The 16818-nt window shown below is 40.6% G+C and overlaps 2 protein-coding genes and 1 pseudogene across 2 annotated transcripts; 2 read left to right on the plus strand and 1 right to left on the minus strand.

Annotated features, from left to right (window-relative positions):
* Positions 1-427: 427 nt before the first annotated feature.
* Positions 428-994, plus strand: LOC129084872 (60S ribosomal protein L18-like). The gene has a single exon (XM_054591154.1). It carries the CDS (start codon positions 428-430, stop codon positions 992-994), a length of 567 nt encoding a protein of 188 aa, XP_054447129.1.
* A 5843-nt stretch (positions 995-6837) lies between these two features.
* On the plus strand, positions 6838-11256 carry LOC129084870 (tubulin alpha-1A chain). Its single transcript, XM_054591153.1, has 4 exons — positions 6838-6997; positions 9047-9269; positions 9412-9560; positions 9988-11256. The coding sequence occupies exons 1-4, from the start codon at positions 6995-6997 to the stop codon at positions 10966-10968; spliced, it is 1356 nt and encodes a 451-aa protein (XP_054447128.1). The 5' UTR covers positions 6838-6994; the 3' UTR covers positions 10969-11256.
* A 4484-nt stretch (positions 11257-15740) lies between these two features.
* On the minus strand, positions 15741-16336 carry LOC129085107 (60S ribosomal protein L15-like; annotated as a pseudogene).
* Between the last annotated feature and the right edge of the window lie 482 nt (positions 16337-16818).

Here is a 16818-nt window from a genome sequence, read left to right on the forward strand (position 1 = left end):
AATTTTCATCCACTGATTATCTTTGCCCGACTTAATTATTGCATTGGAAGATATAAAGGGTGATTTTCCTAATTCTATTTTTACCTCCCGTATCTTCCATATTTCTTAGCTGGCCTTTCATATTCTACAAAAGAATGATTTTCCCCAATTAACCAGGGTCATTTGGTTACCCTAAAATACAGTTTGTACAGTAAGTACAAAACAAATGCTCAATTATTTATTTAATTATTTGGTTGTCATTGTGTAGAGTTGGTGTCCTAGTTACTTCCAATAATGTGATGATATCAAATGGGTATTTTTAATTCACTTTTTAAATCTTTTTTATTTTTCTTTTGCTTTGTGGGGATATCTTTATGAATTTATTAGTTTATATTGTTAAAACTTTTATTATTAAATTGCACGAAAAAGTGGAACTGAAGGCGACATCATGGGAGTTGACATCCACCACAGCAAAGACCGAAAGGTTCGGTGCAAGGAGCCCAAGAGTCAGGACATATACCTAAGGCTGTTGGTCAAGCTATACAGGTTTATGGCCAGACGAACCAACTCCACCTTCAACCAAGAGGTGCTGAAGAGGTTGTTCATGAGTCGCACCGACCCGCCACCTCTGTCCTTTTCTTGGATGATCCGGAAGATAAAGCTTCCTGATCGCGAGGGCAAAACTGCTGTGGTTGTAGGGACTGTAACTGAGGACGTGCGTGTCCAGGAGCTGCCCAAACGGAAGGTGTGCGCACTTCGCATGAGCAGCCGCGACCGAAGCCACATCCTCAAGGCCGGGGGCAAGAGCCTCACCTTCAACCATCTGGCCCCGGACTTCCCCCAGGGCTGCGGCACTGTCTTGCTTTCTGGTCCTGGCAAGGGCCGTGAGGTGTACAGGCATTTCGGCAAGGCCCCAGGAACTCCTCACAGCCACGCCAAGCACTATGTGCGATCCAAGGGCAGGAAGTTCGGGCGCGCAAGAGGCCGGCGGGCCAGCTGCGGCTACAAAAACTAACCCCATATCCTACCTTCTTATTAAAAAGATTTTGGATGCTGAAAAAAAAATTGCATAAAGAGAATACATAAAATGTAACTTTACTGCATAACAAATAATTATTAAATAAACATTCAGCTTTTATACCCTTTGCTTCCCTTTCCCCTGTCAAAATCAACTCTCAGGAAATTATCTGAACTTTAATGAAATGTAAAATCAATATGTCTTCTAGGGGATTTTTAAGTATAAGATTTACTTCTATTATAAAACTGACGGAGCAATATTAAAGATTTGGTATCTTTATTTTTTATTTTATTTTTTAGAATATTTTACTGATTACGCTATTACAGTTGTCCCATTTTTTTACTCCTCCTATCCCCCTCCACCCTGAACTCCCCTCCCACCAACAATCCCCCACCTTACTTAGTTCATGTCCTTGGGTCGAACATATAAGTTCTTTGGCTTCTCCACTTCCTATACTATTCTTAACCTCCCCCTGTCTATTTTGTACCTACCAATTACGCTTCTTATTCCCTCTACCTTTCCTCTCATTCTCCTCTCTCCTCCTCCCTGCTGATAACCCTCCATGTGATCTCCATTTCTGTGATTCTCTTCCTGTTCCAGTTGTTGCTTAGTTTGGTTTTTTTGGTGGGAGGTCGGGGGGGGGGGGTTAGGTTCAGTTGTTGATAGTTGTGAGTTTGTTGTCATTTTACTGTTCATAGTTTTGATCTTCTTTTTCTTAGGTAAGCCCCTTTAACATTTCATATAATAAGGGCTTGGTCATGATGAACTCCTCTAATTTTACCTTATCTGGGAAGCACTTTATCTGCCCTTCCATTCTAAGTGATAGCTTTGCTGGATAGAGTAATCTGGGATGTAGGTCCTTGCCTTTCATGATTTTGAATACTTTTTTCTAGTCTCTTCTTACCTGTAAGGTTTCTTTTGAGATATTAGCTGATAGTCCTATGAGAACTCCTTTGTAGGAAACTGTCTCCTTTTCTCTTGCTGCTTTTAAGATTCTCTCCTAATCTTTAATCTTGGGTAATTTAATTATGATGTGTCTTGTATTCCTCCTTCAGTCCAATTTCTTTGGAACTCTCTGAACTTCCTGGACTTCCTGAAAGTCTATTTCCTTCACCAGATTGGAGAAATTTTCCTTCATTATTTTTTCAGTTAAGTTTTCAATTTCTTGCTCTTCCTCTTCTCCTGGCTCCCCTATGATTCAGATGTTGGAACAGTTAAAGTTGTCCCAGAGATTCTTAAGCGTCTCCTCATTTTTTCTGAATTCTTGTTTTTTCATTCTGTTCTGGTCGAATGTTTATTTCTTCCTTCTGTTCTAAATCGTTGATTTGAGGCCCGGTTTCCTTCCCTTCACTGTTGGTTCCCTGTATACTTTTCTTTATTTCACTTTGTATAGCCTTCACTTCTTCCTCTGTTTTGTGACCATACTCAATCATTTCTGTGAGCATCCTGATTACCAGTGATTTGAACTCTGCATCTGATAGTTTGGCTCTCTCCTCATCGCTTAGTTCTTTTTCGGAAGTGTTGTTCTGTTCTTTCATCTGGGCCATATTTTTTTGTCTTGGCATACCTGATAGGTTGTAAGGAGCGGATCCTTAGGTATTCACAAGGGTGGGACAACCCACATCTCTGCATGGTGGAGCTATACGTGGGGGTGAGGTAGAGAGGGAACAATGCTGCTTGTTCAGTTCTCACCCACTTTCAGTCACTTCCCCTGCTACCCACAAGCAAATTGGGCCCTTCTGGTGCAGATTCCCAGGTGGGTGGGTTTGTGTACATTCTAGGATCCCGTGGGTCTCTCCAGTGAACTCTCCTGTGAGGCTGGGAGTTTCTCCTGCCACTGCAACACCCACAGATTTTTACAGCCAGAGGTTTTGAGGCTTTAGTTTCCCACACTGGAACCCTGGGTTGCGTGATCTGTTTCGCTCCCCAGTTGTTCCTCCCTGCTTATCTCTCCATGAATGTGGGAACACCCAGTCCACCGACACTGCCTTGCCCACCTGGTCTGCCACCTTGCTGTGTGTCCTCTCTGCCCTGGCTGTCCACCTCCACCTCTCCTACCAGTCTGGATGAATATTCCTTCTCTTACTCCTTATTGTTGGACTTCCATACAGTTTGATTTTCTGGAAGTTCTGGTTGTTTTTTGTTTTTATTTTTGTTGTTGTCCTTCTTTCGATTGTGCGAGGAAGCAAAGTGTATCTACCTAGGCCTCCATTTTGGCCAGAAGTCTGGTATCTTTATCTTAAAATAAACAGGCATTGATCTTATTTACACAGTGTAATGACATGATCTATATCATGTGACATGATATGTGATATATATTATAATAAGATCACTGGTTGTGTGCGGAGACTGGACTAGGCAGGGGTACGAGTGAATGTAGAGGAAATCTAGGAAGGCACTGAGGTTGTCCTGGCTAGAGATGATGTACTTACTAGAGTTGAGGCAGTAGAGACAGAAAGAAAAGAAATAAGATTTGAGAAATATATAGGAGGTAGATTTAACAGAACTTACTGACTGACTCTATGGTAGTCAGAAAAGAAAGGACAGATGTTAAAAGCAATTCTCATTTCTCATGTGAGAAACCACGTTTATGCTATTCCATTTCTTGAGCAAAAAGACTTGTAGGAAGTGTATGTTTGTGTGAAGATAACTAGTTCAATTTGGGATACGTGTGAGAAATCCAGCAAGAGATTGAAAGTTTATTATATGACCTGGACCTAAGAAGAGAAGTCAAGATGTCATTAGCATATAGAAAGGATCTTCAGCCTGGGGAAGGAAAACACTTATCATCCACTGAAGTGGATGAGATTACATAGAATAAAATGAGGGAAAGGTCTAGGACAGAACCTTGAGAAACGTCAACATTTAAAGATTAGGAGAGAAGGAAAAACCATTATAGACTGAGAAAAAAAATGTAGGAGGGAAACCCAGAAAATGTAGAGTCTTTAGGGCCAAGGGAAGAAAATGCCTCAAAAAGAGATAATAGTCAACTGTAACAAAGCTTTCATAGGTCAACAAGAACTAAAAAGTGTCATGTGAATTTAGCAACAAACACAGAGGGCATTTGGTTTTAAAGAATGGTAGGAGCAGAATCCAGACTGGAATAAATTTAGGGATAAGTAGGAAGTGAAGAAATAGAAAAAAAGTGTTGGACAACTCTTTGTTTCCTGCATAAGTTATGATACACAGGGTCATGCAATGGAGTCTCCAAGGCTCCTCCCCATACACACACAAACACATACCATTCTCAAGTCTATATACATGTACTTGTTTTATTCTTTAATTTTCAATTAGGTTGGAAGATTCTAGTGTAAGGAGACCATGTTACTACCTCTGATTCTCACAGTATTTAGAATGGTCCAGGGTTTACTATTGACACTCAGTACATGCTTAGTCTATAAAAAAGTAAAATACTTTACTAAATACCTTTAAATTAGTAACTGTAATAATAGTTAATGAAATATGTACAGAGAAAAGTTGTTCATTTAACTCGACAAACATGTATCAATATATGCCTGCTGCATGCTAGGCACTTTGTCGGGGACTAGGATTCACATTTTAATGGAAGGAAGGTATAGACACACAAATAAATAATTTAAATTCCACAATATTATGAAATGGGAAAAATGTTTTATGCTTATCTTTTTTTATGCTAATCTTACTGTGGACAAGAATGAATATATTAGTGAAATAGTTGATGTAATCTAAAAAAGTTGGCAGTAAAAATAAGTAAACTAGACAAAAAAATGTTTTGCCTCCCATAGTTTACATGCTATTAAAAAAGATGAGGAACAAAAAGAATAGATCATTTCCCCTTCTCCTCCCATTTATATATTTAATATTATCAGTACTCAAATAGTCTATTTCTGACCTAGATCTTATTGTTACTTATGCCCAAGGGAAGGAAAAAAAAAATCCTCATTTACATAAGGAACAGAATGGCTCTGAGATAGAGTTACAAAGAATCAATTGCACGAACCCTCCTCTTTTTAAAAATTTAATCCTCAGTGTAAATTGCATAAAGAATTGAGACTATTGGGCATATTTCTTTTATATTATAAAGAAAATAAAATTCAAGACTGTGCCTCTCATTCCCAAAAGATTTGTACACTTTACCATGGTCCAGCAGTGTCTAATTTACCTCATTATTAAAGCTTTGAAAGAAGTATTTCCAATGAGCGACTTAATTAATCCTTATACTTCCCTATGCCATTTAATTCCTATTTTTGTTAAATGAATTTCTGAGTCTCGAAAGAAGCATTCAAGTTGTCCTTAATTTTCCTGTCTCTATATTGAAACATATATTTACTAAAGAAAGATATGATGTTGAAGATTATTTTTTCTTCTAGGAAATATGCAAGAAGTAGATAAAATAATTTGTATGTTGGGTTTTTTTTATCCCTAGGGAAGACTACTGAAGAACATTTGAAAAGGTAAAGCAGAGCTATGGAAAGCAGACTAGTAAATTCCACAGCCACTGTTTAAACACCATAACCTGTAGCAACTGTCTCAAGTCCCTCCCTCCCACGCCCTGCTTTGCCTGCTAGCCCAGCACGAATGGACTCTGCAGAGCACTGTAAATGGTGCTGCAAACCCTAAAAATAAGTCGCTGAAAACTGAAGGGAAAATACAAATTTTCAACTTCATGGCCATTACAAACCTCTTTACCTCTGAAATTTCATTAGTAGTGTCAGGAGGTACCCAGTCCAGAGTCTTATTCTGCATAGCCTATCTTTGTTGATAATGGAGCCTTTCTAAGCAGCAACAATAACAAAAAAAAAATGTTACTGCAATCCACTTCCTAGGGAGTGAAAGCAAAGCCTTTTTGTCCCAAGAGGCCATTGAGCAACCACCAGCCTCTAGCTGAATAGAAATGGTGTGAGGCTGGCTATAATTTCCACATTTGCCTCTCATAGATTTACCAAATTCACATGGGATACATAAAAAAGAAATGCAGTTATTGAGCTGACATCACACAGTTGTCTCTGGATGGCGGCAACATTACAAAATGATCTTTTTACACTGCACACATCTCCTCCTTTTTTATTTGGTATCAGTTATTTTTCTCATCCCAGAAAACAGAACAGTGCAGAATGTAACTGCATGCTCAGGTAGTACTAGCTTCTGAACATAATTCTTTCTCCTTGCATTTTTTTCAATTCTTTATCAGGAATTATTGACACGTTATAACTATTTGTGTGCGTCCCTATTTAGCATGGTTATTCTTTCCATCTTTCCTTTTTGTTTAGCTATTTGGGGGAAGACTGCAAAAGAAGCTCTGAAAATAAATTACTTGAACCTGAGAAACCATTTTGGATGGCTCTATTATTGAATCTTTTTAAAGGTTTTTTTTAAAATGTCAGATTACCCAAACCATTTTAAGCATCATTCCCATCGTTTCTCCTACTTTATTTGTAAAGCAATTAGAGATGTTGAATCCTCACCGAATGTGGTCGAATTCAGTATACTTTGACGAAGGAACTGGGAATAATTTTCCATTAAATATTTCATCTCAACACAAATTCTGCGATTAAGTGTTGGTAAAACCTTACATTGGTGGTTTTAACTGTAGTTTGAGGTTTAAGCAACATAAACTCATCAAAACCCAGCTCTCTTTCTTTCCTTTTGCACCCCCTCCCTAGCCCCACCCCATCATGGATGCTCGGCTGACTGTTTTTTCTCGGTCTCTTTGTCTGAAGGATGCAAACAGTCTATGGATGCTAGGGAAAAGGGGGTGGGGGAAAGATTACCTCATCCCATCTCCTTTGCACCAATCACAACTCTCCTGTCGTGGCTTCTCCGGGCAGATTGAGGGGTCTGGACCAACAGGAAAAGGCCCCAGCCCATCCCCATGGTGACTGAGTTGTATATAGGGAGCTGCATCCGCCCATATGCCGCAGGTTCTCTTACATCGACCGCCTAAGAGTCGCGCTGTAAGAAGCAACAACCTCTCCTCTTCCTCTCCGCCATCCGCTCGGCAGCCGCAAAGCAGCAACCATGGTAGGAATCTGCTTTCTCTGGTTTTTTGCGGCCGTCGGGTGGGGTCGGTCTCCCAGGGTCTACTTGGAATATCTAAAACTCTTTTCCCTTTACAGCTTCTTTGGTAAGAGTAGTCTTACGCTTTGTTAGCGAGGTTAAGCTTCGTCTGTCCCAAATCCTTGAGTTGGCCGCCGCCGCCGCCGCAGTGCGGGGTGCAGGAGCCCAGCAAGAACTGCGCCCTGGGCGCGGCAGAATCGTTGGGAAGAACAAAGGCGGCGAGGAAGGGCTTTATGTTACCCGAGCCTTTCCGACCTGCAAACAGCCCATCTATTGGTGATGAAAGAGTCTGGGGCAGGGCAAGACGGTCGTGGCTTCCCCTGCTTAGCCCTTGTGTGTGTGTTTACCGTGTTCGTGTGACTTGGAGAGGCCCTTTTCTTCCTCGCGTCTTTACTCAGGCAAGGAGAAGAGGAGTCGTCCCAAAAGACTAGGGGTCGGTGGGTATAGAAGGGAACAGTCGGGGTCGAGAAGGGCCAGGACAAAGCGGAGCCTTGGGTTAGGGGAAAAGAGAACCTTTCGTCACCGGTTCTTTGGCATATTAGAAAGGTACCCGTATATTAACGGGGAAAAGTGGTTAGTTTCTGTTGGAGCTGGTGGGAGCTGGTGGTAGCCGGCGTCAGGGAGGCGCAGGGGCGGAGTTGTTTGTTTCTGGCTTCTCTGGCCTTGGAGCCACTGGGCGGGGTTCGCTCTTGCTAAACCTCTTCTGTCAGAAGACTTTTAATAAAAGCCTTTCATAATTGCGGGACTGTAGGCGTTAAAAGGTTTTTCATTCACATCTAAACGTAAATGAAATATTTTTTTTTCTTGAGGAGCAAGCCACAGTTCACTTGACAAGCCCTTGTCTTGTCCGGGGCGATCCCACATGAATGAATGTGTCTGTCTTGGCCGCCTGTTCAATGAGAGAGAGAGACCATTGTGTCAACCAGTGTACCCCAATGTTCAGGACCCAGGGAAACGCCCTTCCCTGCTCCCCCTCCCCTCACATGTCAGTGAAGAGACAATGATAGACAATGGAAGTTGTAGCCATAAAGACCACAGAGGATTAAATATCTATTGAATGTGATGAGTATGAGCGTTCTGTGGTGGGTAGTAAAACCTCAAAATGAAAACAGGTACTATTTTGTTTTTTGGATAAATATTTCATTATCCTTTCACTGGGCTTTTATTGTTTGGTAGCTTCTCATGTGATATTTGTTTCTAATTTAGGGATTGTTGTTTAAAAGATACTCATAATTTTTCCAGTTTTTTCCAGTGGAGAAGATTCTGGAGAAACGTAAAAAAAAAAGTAATGAAATTGCTGCAGACAAAGAAGAATTATACTGTGTCCAGCTGTCTTTTGTTCTCACGCATATTCATTAATTCATTTCAGTTTAGGCATATGGTCCCAGCCTGGCTCAGAGGAGGAAAACTGGCAGAATGGCACAATGAGATCATGTAGGCAGTTTCTGGAAATAGAGCTTGCTCTGTTAAATAATGTAGCAGACAGTACAGGCTAGCACCAGGCACAGCAAATACAGCAATGCAGGAGTCAGCCCTTGTTGAGCTTCCAACCCCCTAAGTACAGATGGATTCTGCAGATAGACTGCAGAAGGGTGTGGCTTCTGGCCTCAGCTGCAGTACAGATGTCCATGTTGAAATACCAAATCATATTTAGAATAAACTCTTATCTTTATTTAAAGGGGAAGGATTCCAATTAATTAATGATTGGATTTAACTTTACTTTATAAAACCTGTGCTTTGAATATTTTTTAAAAAATAACAAAAACCTATTCAAGCATGCCTGTGACAATGGGCTTGGACCATGTGCCAAAGAGTGCAACATACTGAGGCCACACCCATCTGCAGTGTTCGTAGCAGGTGTTTTCCTTAATCATTTCTGCCATGATAGGGATATGACCTCAGATAAATTTGAAGAATATCTGTATAATACTAAAAATATTTTTAGATATCTACTGAAAATTCAAAATGCTAACACAACCTGATTGTACAATTTTTCTCGTTTCCTTCCAACAGCGTGAGTGCATCTCCATCCACGTTGGCCAGGCTGGTGTCCAGATCGGCAATGCCTGCTGGGAGCTCTACTGCCTGGAACATGGCATCCAGCCTGATGGCCAGATGCCAAGTGACAAGACCATTGGGGGGGGAGATGACTCCTTCAACACCTTCTTCAGTGAGACAGGCGCTGGCAAGCATGTGCCCAGGGCAGTGTTTGTAGACCTGGAACCCACAGTCATTGGTGAGTTGCCCTCAGTAACCCAAGTGAGACCCCAGGGGTCCGGGACAGGAGGTGTGTCTTGGGGGCTCTGTCGATGCCTTGGGGTTGCGCAGGCTTGCGTGGGTTGTTAGTGATGGGTGGCCTCCTCGTTTCCCTTTTCCAGATGAAGTTCGCACTGGTACCTACCGCCAGCTCTTCCACCCCGAGCAGCTGATCACAGGCAAGGAAGATGCTGCCAATAACTATGCCCGTGGACACTACACCATTGGCAAGGAGATCATTGACCTCGTCCTGGACAGAATTCGGAAACTGGTATGTTTGTTTTCAAGGATAAAGTAAATTAATGAGCCTAAGGAAGACATTTAAAATATGCTCTTTCTTTTTTTTCAAATACAGAATTGAAATGTAATATTAGAGATGAGTTATTCCTTTATAGTTTCTTTAAAATTTCAGAACATGAATTATTTGGTATCATTTCATTAATTTTAATGAAGCTATTTTTAATTAAGAAATGCTGAGTTATTCTAGGCAAATAAAGATAAAGATAAGAGTTTATTCTAAATATGATTTGGTATTTCAACATGGACATCTGTACTGCAGCTGAGGCCAGAAGCCACACCCTTCTTATTATAGACAAAATAAGATCTATATCCTTGGAATTGTATAAAATGTGAAAATATATTTATCAGTTATCACAGAAAGCAATAATTATGTTTCTGCTGTTCTTCTTTCCCTACAGGCTGACCAGTGCACAGGTCTTCAGGGCTTCTTGGTGTTCCACAGCTTTGGTGGGGGGACTGGTTCTGGGTTCACCTCCCTGCTGATGGAGCGCCTCTCCGTCGATTACGGCAAGAAGTCCAAGCTGGAGTTCTCCATTTACCCAGCCCCCCAGGTTTCCACAGCTGTAGTGGAGCCCTACAACTCCATCCTCACCACCCACACCACCCTGGAGCACTCTGATTGTGCCTTCATGGTTGACAACGAGGCCATCTACGACATCTGTCGTAGAAACCTCGATATCGAGCGCCCAACCTACACTAACCTGAATAGGTTGATAGGTCAGATTGTGTCTTCCATCACTGCTTCCCTCAGGTTTGATGGAGCCCTGAATGTCGATCTGACCGAATTCCAGACCAACCTGGTGCCCTATCCCCGCATCCACTTCCCTCTGGCCACATATGCCCCTGTCATCTCTGCTGAGAAAGCCTACCATGAACAGCTTTCTGTAGCAGAGATCACCAACGCGTGCTTTGAGCCAGCAAACCAGATGGTGAAATGTGACCCCCGCCACGGTAAATACATGGCTTGCTGCCTGTTGTACCGTGGTGACGTGGTACCCAAAGATGTCAATGCTGCCATTGCCACCATCAAGACCAAGCGTACCATCCAGTTTGTGGACTGGTGCCCCACTGGCTTCAAAGTTGGCATTAATTACCAGCCTCCCACTGTGGTGCCTGGTGGAGACCTGGCCAAAGTACAGCGAGCTGTGTGCATGCTGAGCAACACCACAGCTATTGCTGAGGCCTGGGCTCGCCTGGACCACAAGTTTGACCTGATGTATGCCAAGCGTGCCTTTGTCCACTGGTACGTGGGTGAGGGCATGGAGGAGGGGGAGTTTTCTGAGGCCCGTGAGGACATGGCTGCCCTAGAGAAGGATTATGAGGAGGTCGGTGTGGATTCTGTTGAAGGAGAGGGTGAGGAAGAAGGAGAGGAGTACTAAAGTTAAAATGTCACAACGGTGCTGCTTTTACAGGGAAGCTTATTCTGTTTTAAACATTGAAAAGTTGTGGTCTGATCATTTAATTTGTATGTAGCAGTGTATACTCAAATACAATTACTGGCCTATGCTTTAAAACATGACGCTTTGTTACAGACCCAGTGAGTCCATTTCTCTGATGGGTTTGAATAAAGTATTCCCTGTCTTAAATGAGTTCAGACTTGTTCATGTCTTCTGTTTGGGTGTCTGATAATTTTTATGTATTTAGTACATTGAGTAGAAGGGATAACTGTTGATCATGATGTGTGTGTGTGTGTGTGTGTGTGTGTATAATGAAGTGACTTTTTTAAACTATCTTAGTATATTATAAAACTTAGAAATTATAAAACATATCTAAATATTATTAGATAACATCCATGCTATTCTTAAGTTTTGACTCCATTGTAATAGTTACTTTAAATGATAGTACTCTTTAGAGTTGGTATTTGCTAATACACAGCCAATGTTCTGATTGGCTGCTGAGTATTCCGAATGCATCATCAGGTCTTAAAAGCTTATTTTCATACCCCCTCATCTTGGCATGTGTCTAGTGTCATTGTGTTTCCTCTGTCCAGGCTTCTCAAAACAAGTCTCTCTCCAAGCAGTTGTCCCCTATGCTAGACCTAGTTCTTTTCTTTTTCCAAACATTTTCAGCTGAATGTGACAATGGAAAATCCTGATAAATTTATTCACTCTAATGTGTTAATTGTATATCTGAACTTTAACTCTCCGAAGATACTCTTTATTATGGGCCAAACACTTCAAAGAACAAAACTAATAGTGGAATTGAAGGCATCAACACCAACACTGTAAGAGAAATAGTTTGGGACGAATGGCTTCTTCAACAGTGGAGTTCACCTGCTAGTCTAACTAACCAAAAGGCTAAGAATTGAAGGATATCAAATTGTCTTGCGCTTTCATGTTACCTTGTTCTGGCAAAATACCCTGTGGTAATGATTTTTTTTTCTTAAGTATCAATAGTCTATTTAATCTCTCTCTCCTTTGACACTACCAACTAAGGGGTGAATAGTATTACAGTTACTGGAATCTGAGTTTAATGTTTAAATTCATGGAAATAGTTGTGCACCACCTACCATTTCAGTGAGTGACACACTGCATATAAGACAGTGGTTCTATAATATAATGAAGCTGGAAACTTCCTGTCACCCAGCAATGTAACCATTGTAACATCCTAGGGCACCACATTATGTGTTTGTAGTGATGCTGGTGTAAACCACTTTGCTGCCAATTGTATAAAAGTATAGCACAGTACATAATACTTGGTAATAAATGACCATGGTACTGGTTTATGTATGTATGATACTTTTTATTATTTTAGAGTATACATTTTCTGCTTAAAGTTTGTTGTAAAACAGTATGTTGTGTTAACACCAGCACCAACTTTATAAGTTTTTACTGCATCTCTTGACTAATTTTCTGTTGTGCTTGATTTAACCTTATGCTGTTTTGTACAGTAACAAGGCTTGTAGTCTGCAAGCAATGGAGCTTAGTTGTGTAGTAAACTATACCATCTAGTTTTGTGTAAGTACATTCCGTGGTGTTCATGCACATCGACATAATTGTCTAACAAAGCATTTCCCAATGCATCCCGTTTGAATGACTTATACAAAATAAAAAGTAAGCCAAGATTAACTAAAAGCCAGTCCAGTACTGCTCAACAGTCTTAACTAGAAGCCAATGCAAATAGATCTGATGAACAAAAAATAAAAGTCCTCATTCAGATAAAAAGCAATGGAAACTAGATCAACTGTAAGTTTTTAATGTACCTTCCCAGAAACTAGCAAAGTATAAGGGATATGGTAGGTATACAATGATTATTGGTTGCATGAGTAAAGTGTACGCTAAAAGAGATACAAGTATAAAATCAAAGGGAAAAAAAGCTCTATGATCCTAGTTTTTAAAAAATATTATACAGCTTTGTCCACTGACAAGGCCAAGGACCACTGTAGCAATGAGTATCCCTAGCATTTAGATGGTAGGCTCTAAATACCATTTTCCATTCAAAGGAACTGGAATGTTTTAGAGAAAAGACTGGTTCCAAGCTGGAAGCAGGAAATACACAAGTTCAGCCTCAGATATTTTCTCATTCCAGAAAGCAAGGAAGACATAAAAAACTAAAGTCACAACAAGTCAAGTTGAAGGGGCTCTCCTTGATGGTACAATGTGAGCACTGAAAACTGTAGTGCAATAGATTAACCATATAAAATATGTTAAAATCGAGCTCATGATATTTTGTGTTAAAAAAGGGAAAACAGTATGGCAGCTTCTTAAAAATATTAAATACAGAATTACCATATGATCCAGCAACCCCATTTCTTGGGTATATACCCAAAACAATTGAAAGCAAGGAGTTGAACAGATACTTGTATATCCATGTTCTTAGCAGCGTTATTCACAATAGCCAAAAAGTGAAAGCAACTAATGTCTATTAATGGATGAAGGAATAAACAAAATGTGGTATACACATACAATGAAATATTATTCAGCCTTAAAAAAAAATTCTGCCCTGACTGGTGTGACCCAGTTGGTTGGCATTGTCCCCCAGAATGAAAGATCATGGGTTTGATTCCCAGTCAGAGCACATGCCTAGGTTGTGAGTTTGGTGTCCTGATCAATGTTTCTCTCTTTTTCTCCCTCTCTTCCCCTCCACCTCTCTCTCTCTAAATTAAAAAAGAAGAAAGAAAGAAAGAAAATTCTGACACATGCTACAACATGGATAAACTTGGATAAACTTTGAAAACATTAAGCTAGGTGAAATAGGCCAAACACAAAAGAACCAGCGTGGCCTGATTCTACTTATATGAAGTACCTAGGGGTGCTATATGAAGTAATAGAATAGTCAAATTCATAGAGACAGAAAGTGGCTACCAGGGACTATGGGTAAGGATATAATGAGAAGTTGCTGTTTAACAGTTTCAGTCGGAATGATGAAAAAATTCTGGAGACAGTGGTGATAGTTGAAAAACAATCCAAGTGTACTTAATGATACTGAATTGTACACTTAAAAGGGGTTAAAGTGGTAAATTTTATGTTATGTATATTTTGTCACAATTTCAAAGGAATTATAGCCCTGACTGGTGTAGGTCAATTGGTTGGGTGTTGTCCTGCAAACCAAAAAGTTGCCAGTTCGATTCCTGGTCAGGGCACATGCCTCGGTTGGTGGCCAGGTCCCTGGCTGGGGGCATGTGAGAGGCCACCAATCAATGTTTCTCTCATACATCGACATTTCTTACCCTCTTTTTCTTCCTCATTTCCCCTCCCTCTAAAAATAAATAAATATAATTTTTTTAAAAAATAAAAAAGAATTACACAATATTAAAACAGTTTGGTTTACTTACATATATTTCATGTAAACTTATTTTACTTTTTATTTAATTGTCATAAAATACACATAGCATAAAATTTACCATCTTAATCGTTTTTTAAGTGTACAGTTCAGAAGTGTGAAGTGTATCTATATGGTTAGGCAACCAATCTCCAGAACTCTTCATCTCATCTTGAAAAATTAAAACACTATACTTGTTAAACAACTCCTATTCCCAGTTGAGGCAAGACTGTTCCATGACATGATGCTGCTGGACCCTCAAGCTAGATGTGGACCAGAACAGAGATTGCTTCCCATAAATTCTCTCAGAGACTATCTGATCCATCCCTTCCCTACGCCCCATGGCACGTAACAGGCCTTCATCCTACCCTAGGCAAGCAGGTAAGGTGTTTTTCCCTTATCTGGGATGGGACACAAACTAGTACCCCTATCCACCCTGCCCTGTTCTATATAATTCTTTAGTGCCTGCCACGTGGCTGCACCAAAGGCACACCTCATATGTAAGTTCCCTTAATAAGTTCTTGATGTAATGCTGGAGTTGTCAGCATTACATCAAGGTACTCAATTGTCTTTGGTCTTTACCTGCCCTCTGCTTATGGAAGTAGCTTTTCAGGCTTTCCCCAGGGTCTGTGTCTATGAACGTTCCCCCCTCCTCCTAGCCTCTGGCAGCCACCATTCTACTTTTTGTCTCTATGATTTGGACTATGCTAGATACCCCAAATAGTAGAATCAGGCAGTATTTATCTTTTTGCGGCTAGCTTATTTCACTTAGGATAATATCAAGGTTCATCCATGTTTAGCATGTGTAAGAAATTCCTTCCTTCTAAAAGCTGAATAATATGCCATTGTATATACAGGGTAGTTCATATGGAGAGTAGTACAATAGTTAATAAATAATATTACAGGAATAAACTGTGTTTTGCACACTTACAACTGTAAATCTACCTCTGCCCTACCCTGTATATACCACATGTTGAATATGGGCATTATGGTTGCTTCCACCTTTTGGCTATTGTGAATAATACTGTTATAGCCCTGGCTGGCAACTGGTTCAATTACCAGTCAGGACACATGCCTGGGTTGCAGGGTCAGTCCCTGGTTGGGGAGCATATGAGAGGCAACTGATCAATGTTTCTCTCTCATAGCTGTTTCTCTCTCACATCTGTTTCTCTCTCTCTCTTTCTCCTTCCTCTCTCTCTAAAAATATATAAAGAAAATACTTTTAAAAAATGCTGTTATAAATGTGGGTATACAAATATCTCTTCCAGACCCTGTTTTCAATTTTTTTTGGATATATCCAGAATGTGCGATCACATGGTAATTCTATGTTTAATTTTTTTGACTGTTCTAAATTGTTTATTATGTAAGAATTTTACAAACATTTCTTATATTAGCAGTAATGGTGGAGCTGGAAAGTCTTATGCCTTCTCCAAGCTGCATAGCAAGAACCACCAATAGTGTGGTGGAATTTGTGGCCTTTCCTAGGCCATGGCTCTTAAGGCCCACAGATGTCAGCCCTGGCATCTGCCCGTGCTTGTGGATGGGTTTGGTGATCCATTGGGTGTCAGGATGCCTCCTGATAGCCTTATGGAATGGATCAACGAGGACAACCTCAAAGAATTTGTACGTGGAATCTTCACCAACCCAGTAAGAATTCAGGACTCTCAGAGCCCCGCAGTGGTGCCCAGCTCACTCCTTGGCAATAGAAGAAGCTTCCAAAAAACTTTAGCTGGTTAACACTATGATGGACAGGCTTGCTGTATGTTGTACCCTAGGAACAGGGTGATTGCAGCTACCACAGCACATGTGAATACGATCTATGACATAACCTTGCTTGGCCTTTTATCCCGGCCTACGTGCTTTATCGGGCTAGGTGGGGGTGGTGGGCCCTCTGGAGTACCGCCAGCAGCGCGCCCTGAGAAGCAAGGACATCACATAGGACAGCTTCTTCCTCCATAGCTCCTGGATGTACTTGTAAGTGCCCATCTTGGCTTACCTGATGGGTGCAGCCAGACAGAGAGGAAGAGCCTTTCTTCTATGTTTAATTTTTATGAGGAACTGCCATACTATTTTCCACAGAGGCTACAGCATTTTACATTCCTGCAAACAGTTTCCAATTTCCCCATATTCTTGGCAACACTTGCTATTTTGTCTTGTTTTTTGATAGCCATTTTAATGTGTGAGGTGGTATCTCGTGGTTTTAATTTGCATTCCTCTAATGATTAGTGATGTTGAGTATCTTTTAATGTGTTTTTTAAAATGTGCTCTTTGGCCATTTGGATAGCTTCTTTGGAGAAATGTCTGTTCAAGTCCTTTGCTCACTTTTTTTTAGTATAATTTTGTTAACAAGGTATAATTGATATATAACATTATATTAGTTTCAGGTGTACAACATAATGATTCAATATGCGCCTATATTGCTAAATGATCATCACAGTAAGTCTAGTTAAGATTGATCACCATTCACA

The sequence above is a fragment of the Pteronotus mesoamericanus genome, unplaced genomic scaffold, assembly GCF_021234165.1.
Source record: "Pteronotus mesoamericanus isolate MK-2021 breed Mesoamerican mustached bat unplaced genomic scaffold, CSHL_Meso_final scaffold_21, whole genome shotgun sequence".
Taxonomy (NCBI): Eukaryota; Metazoa; Chordata; class Mammalia; order Chiroptera; family Mormoopidae; genus Pteronotus; species Pteronotus mesoamericanus.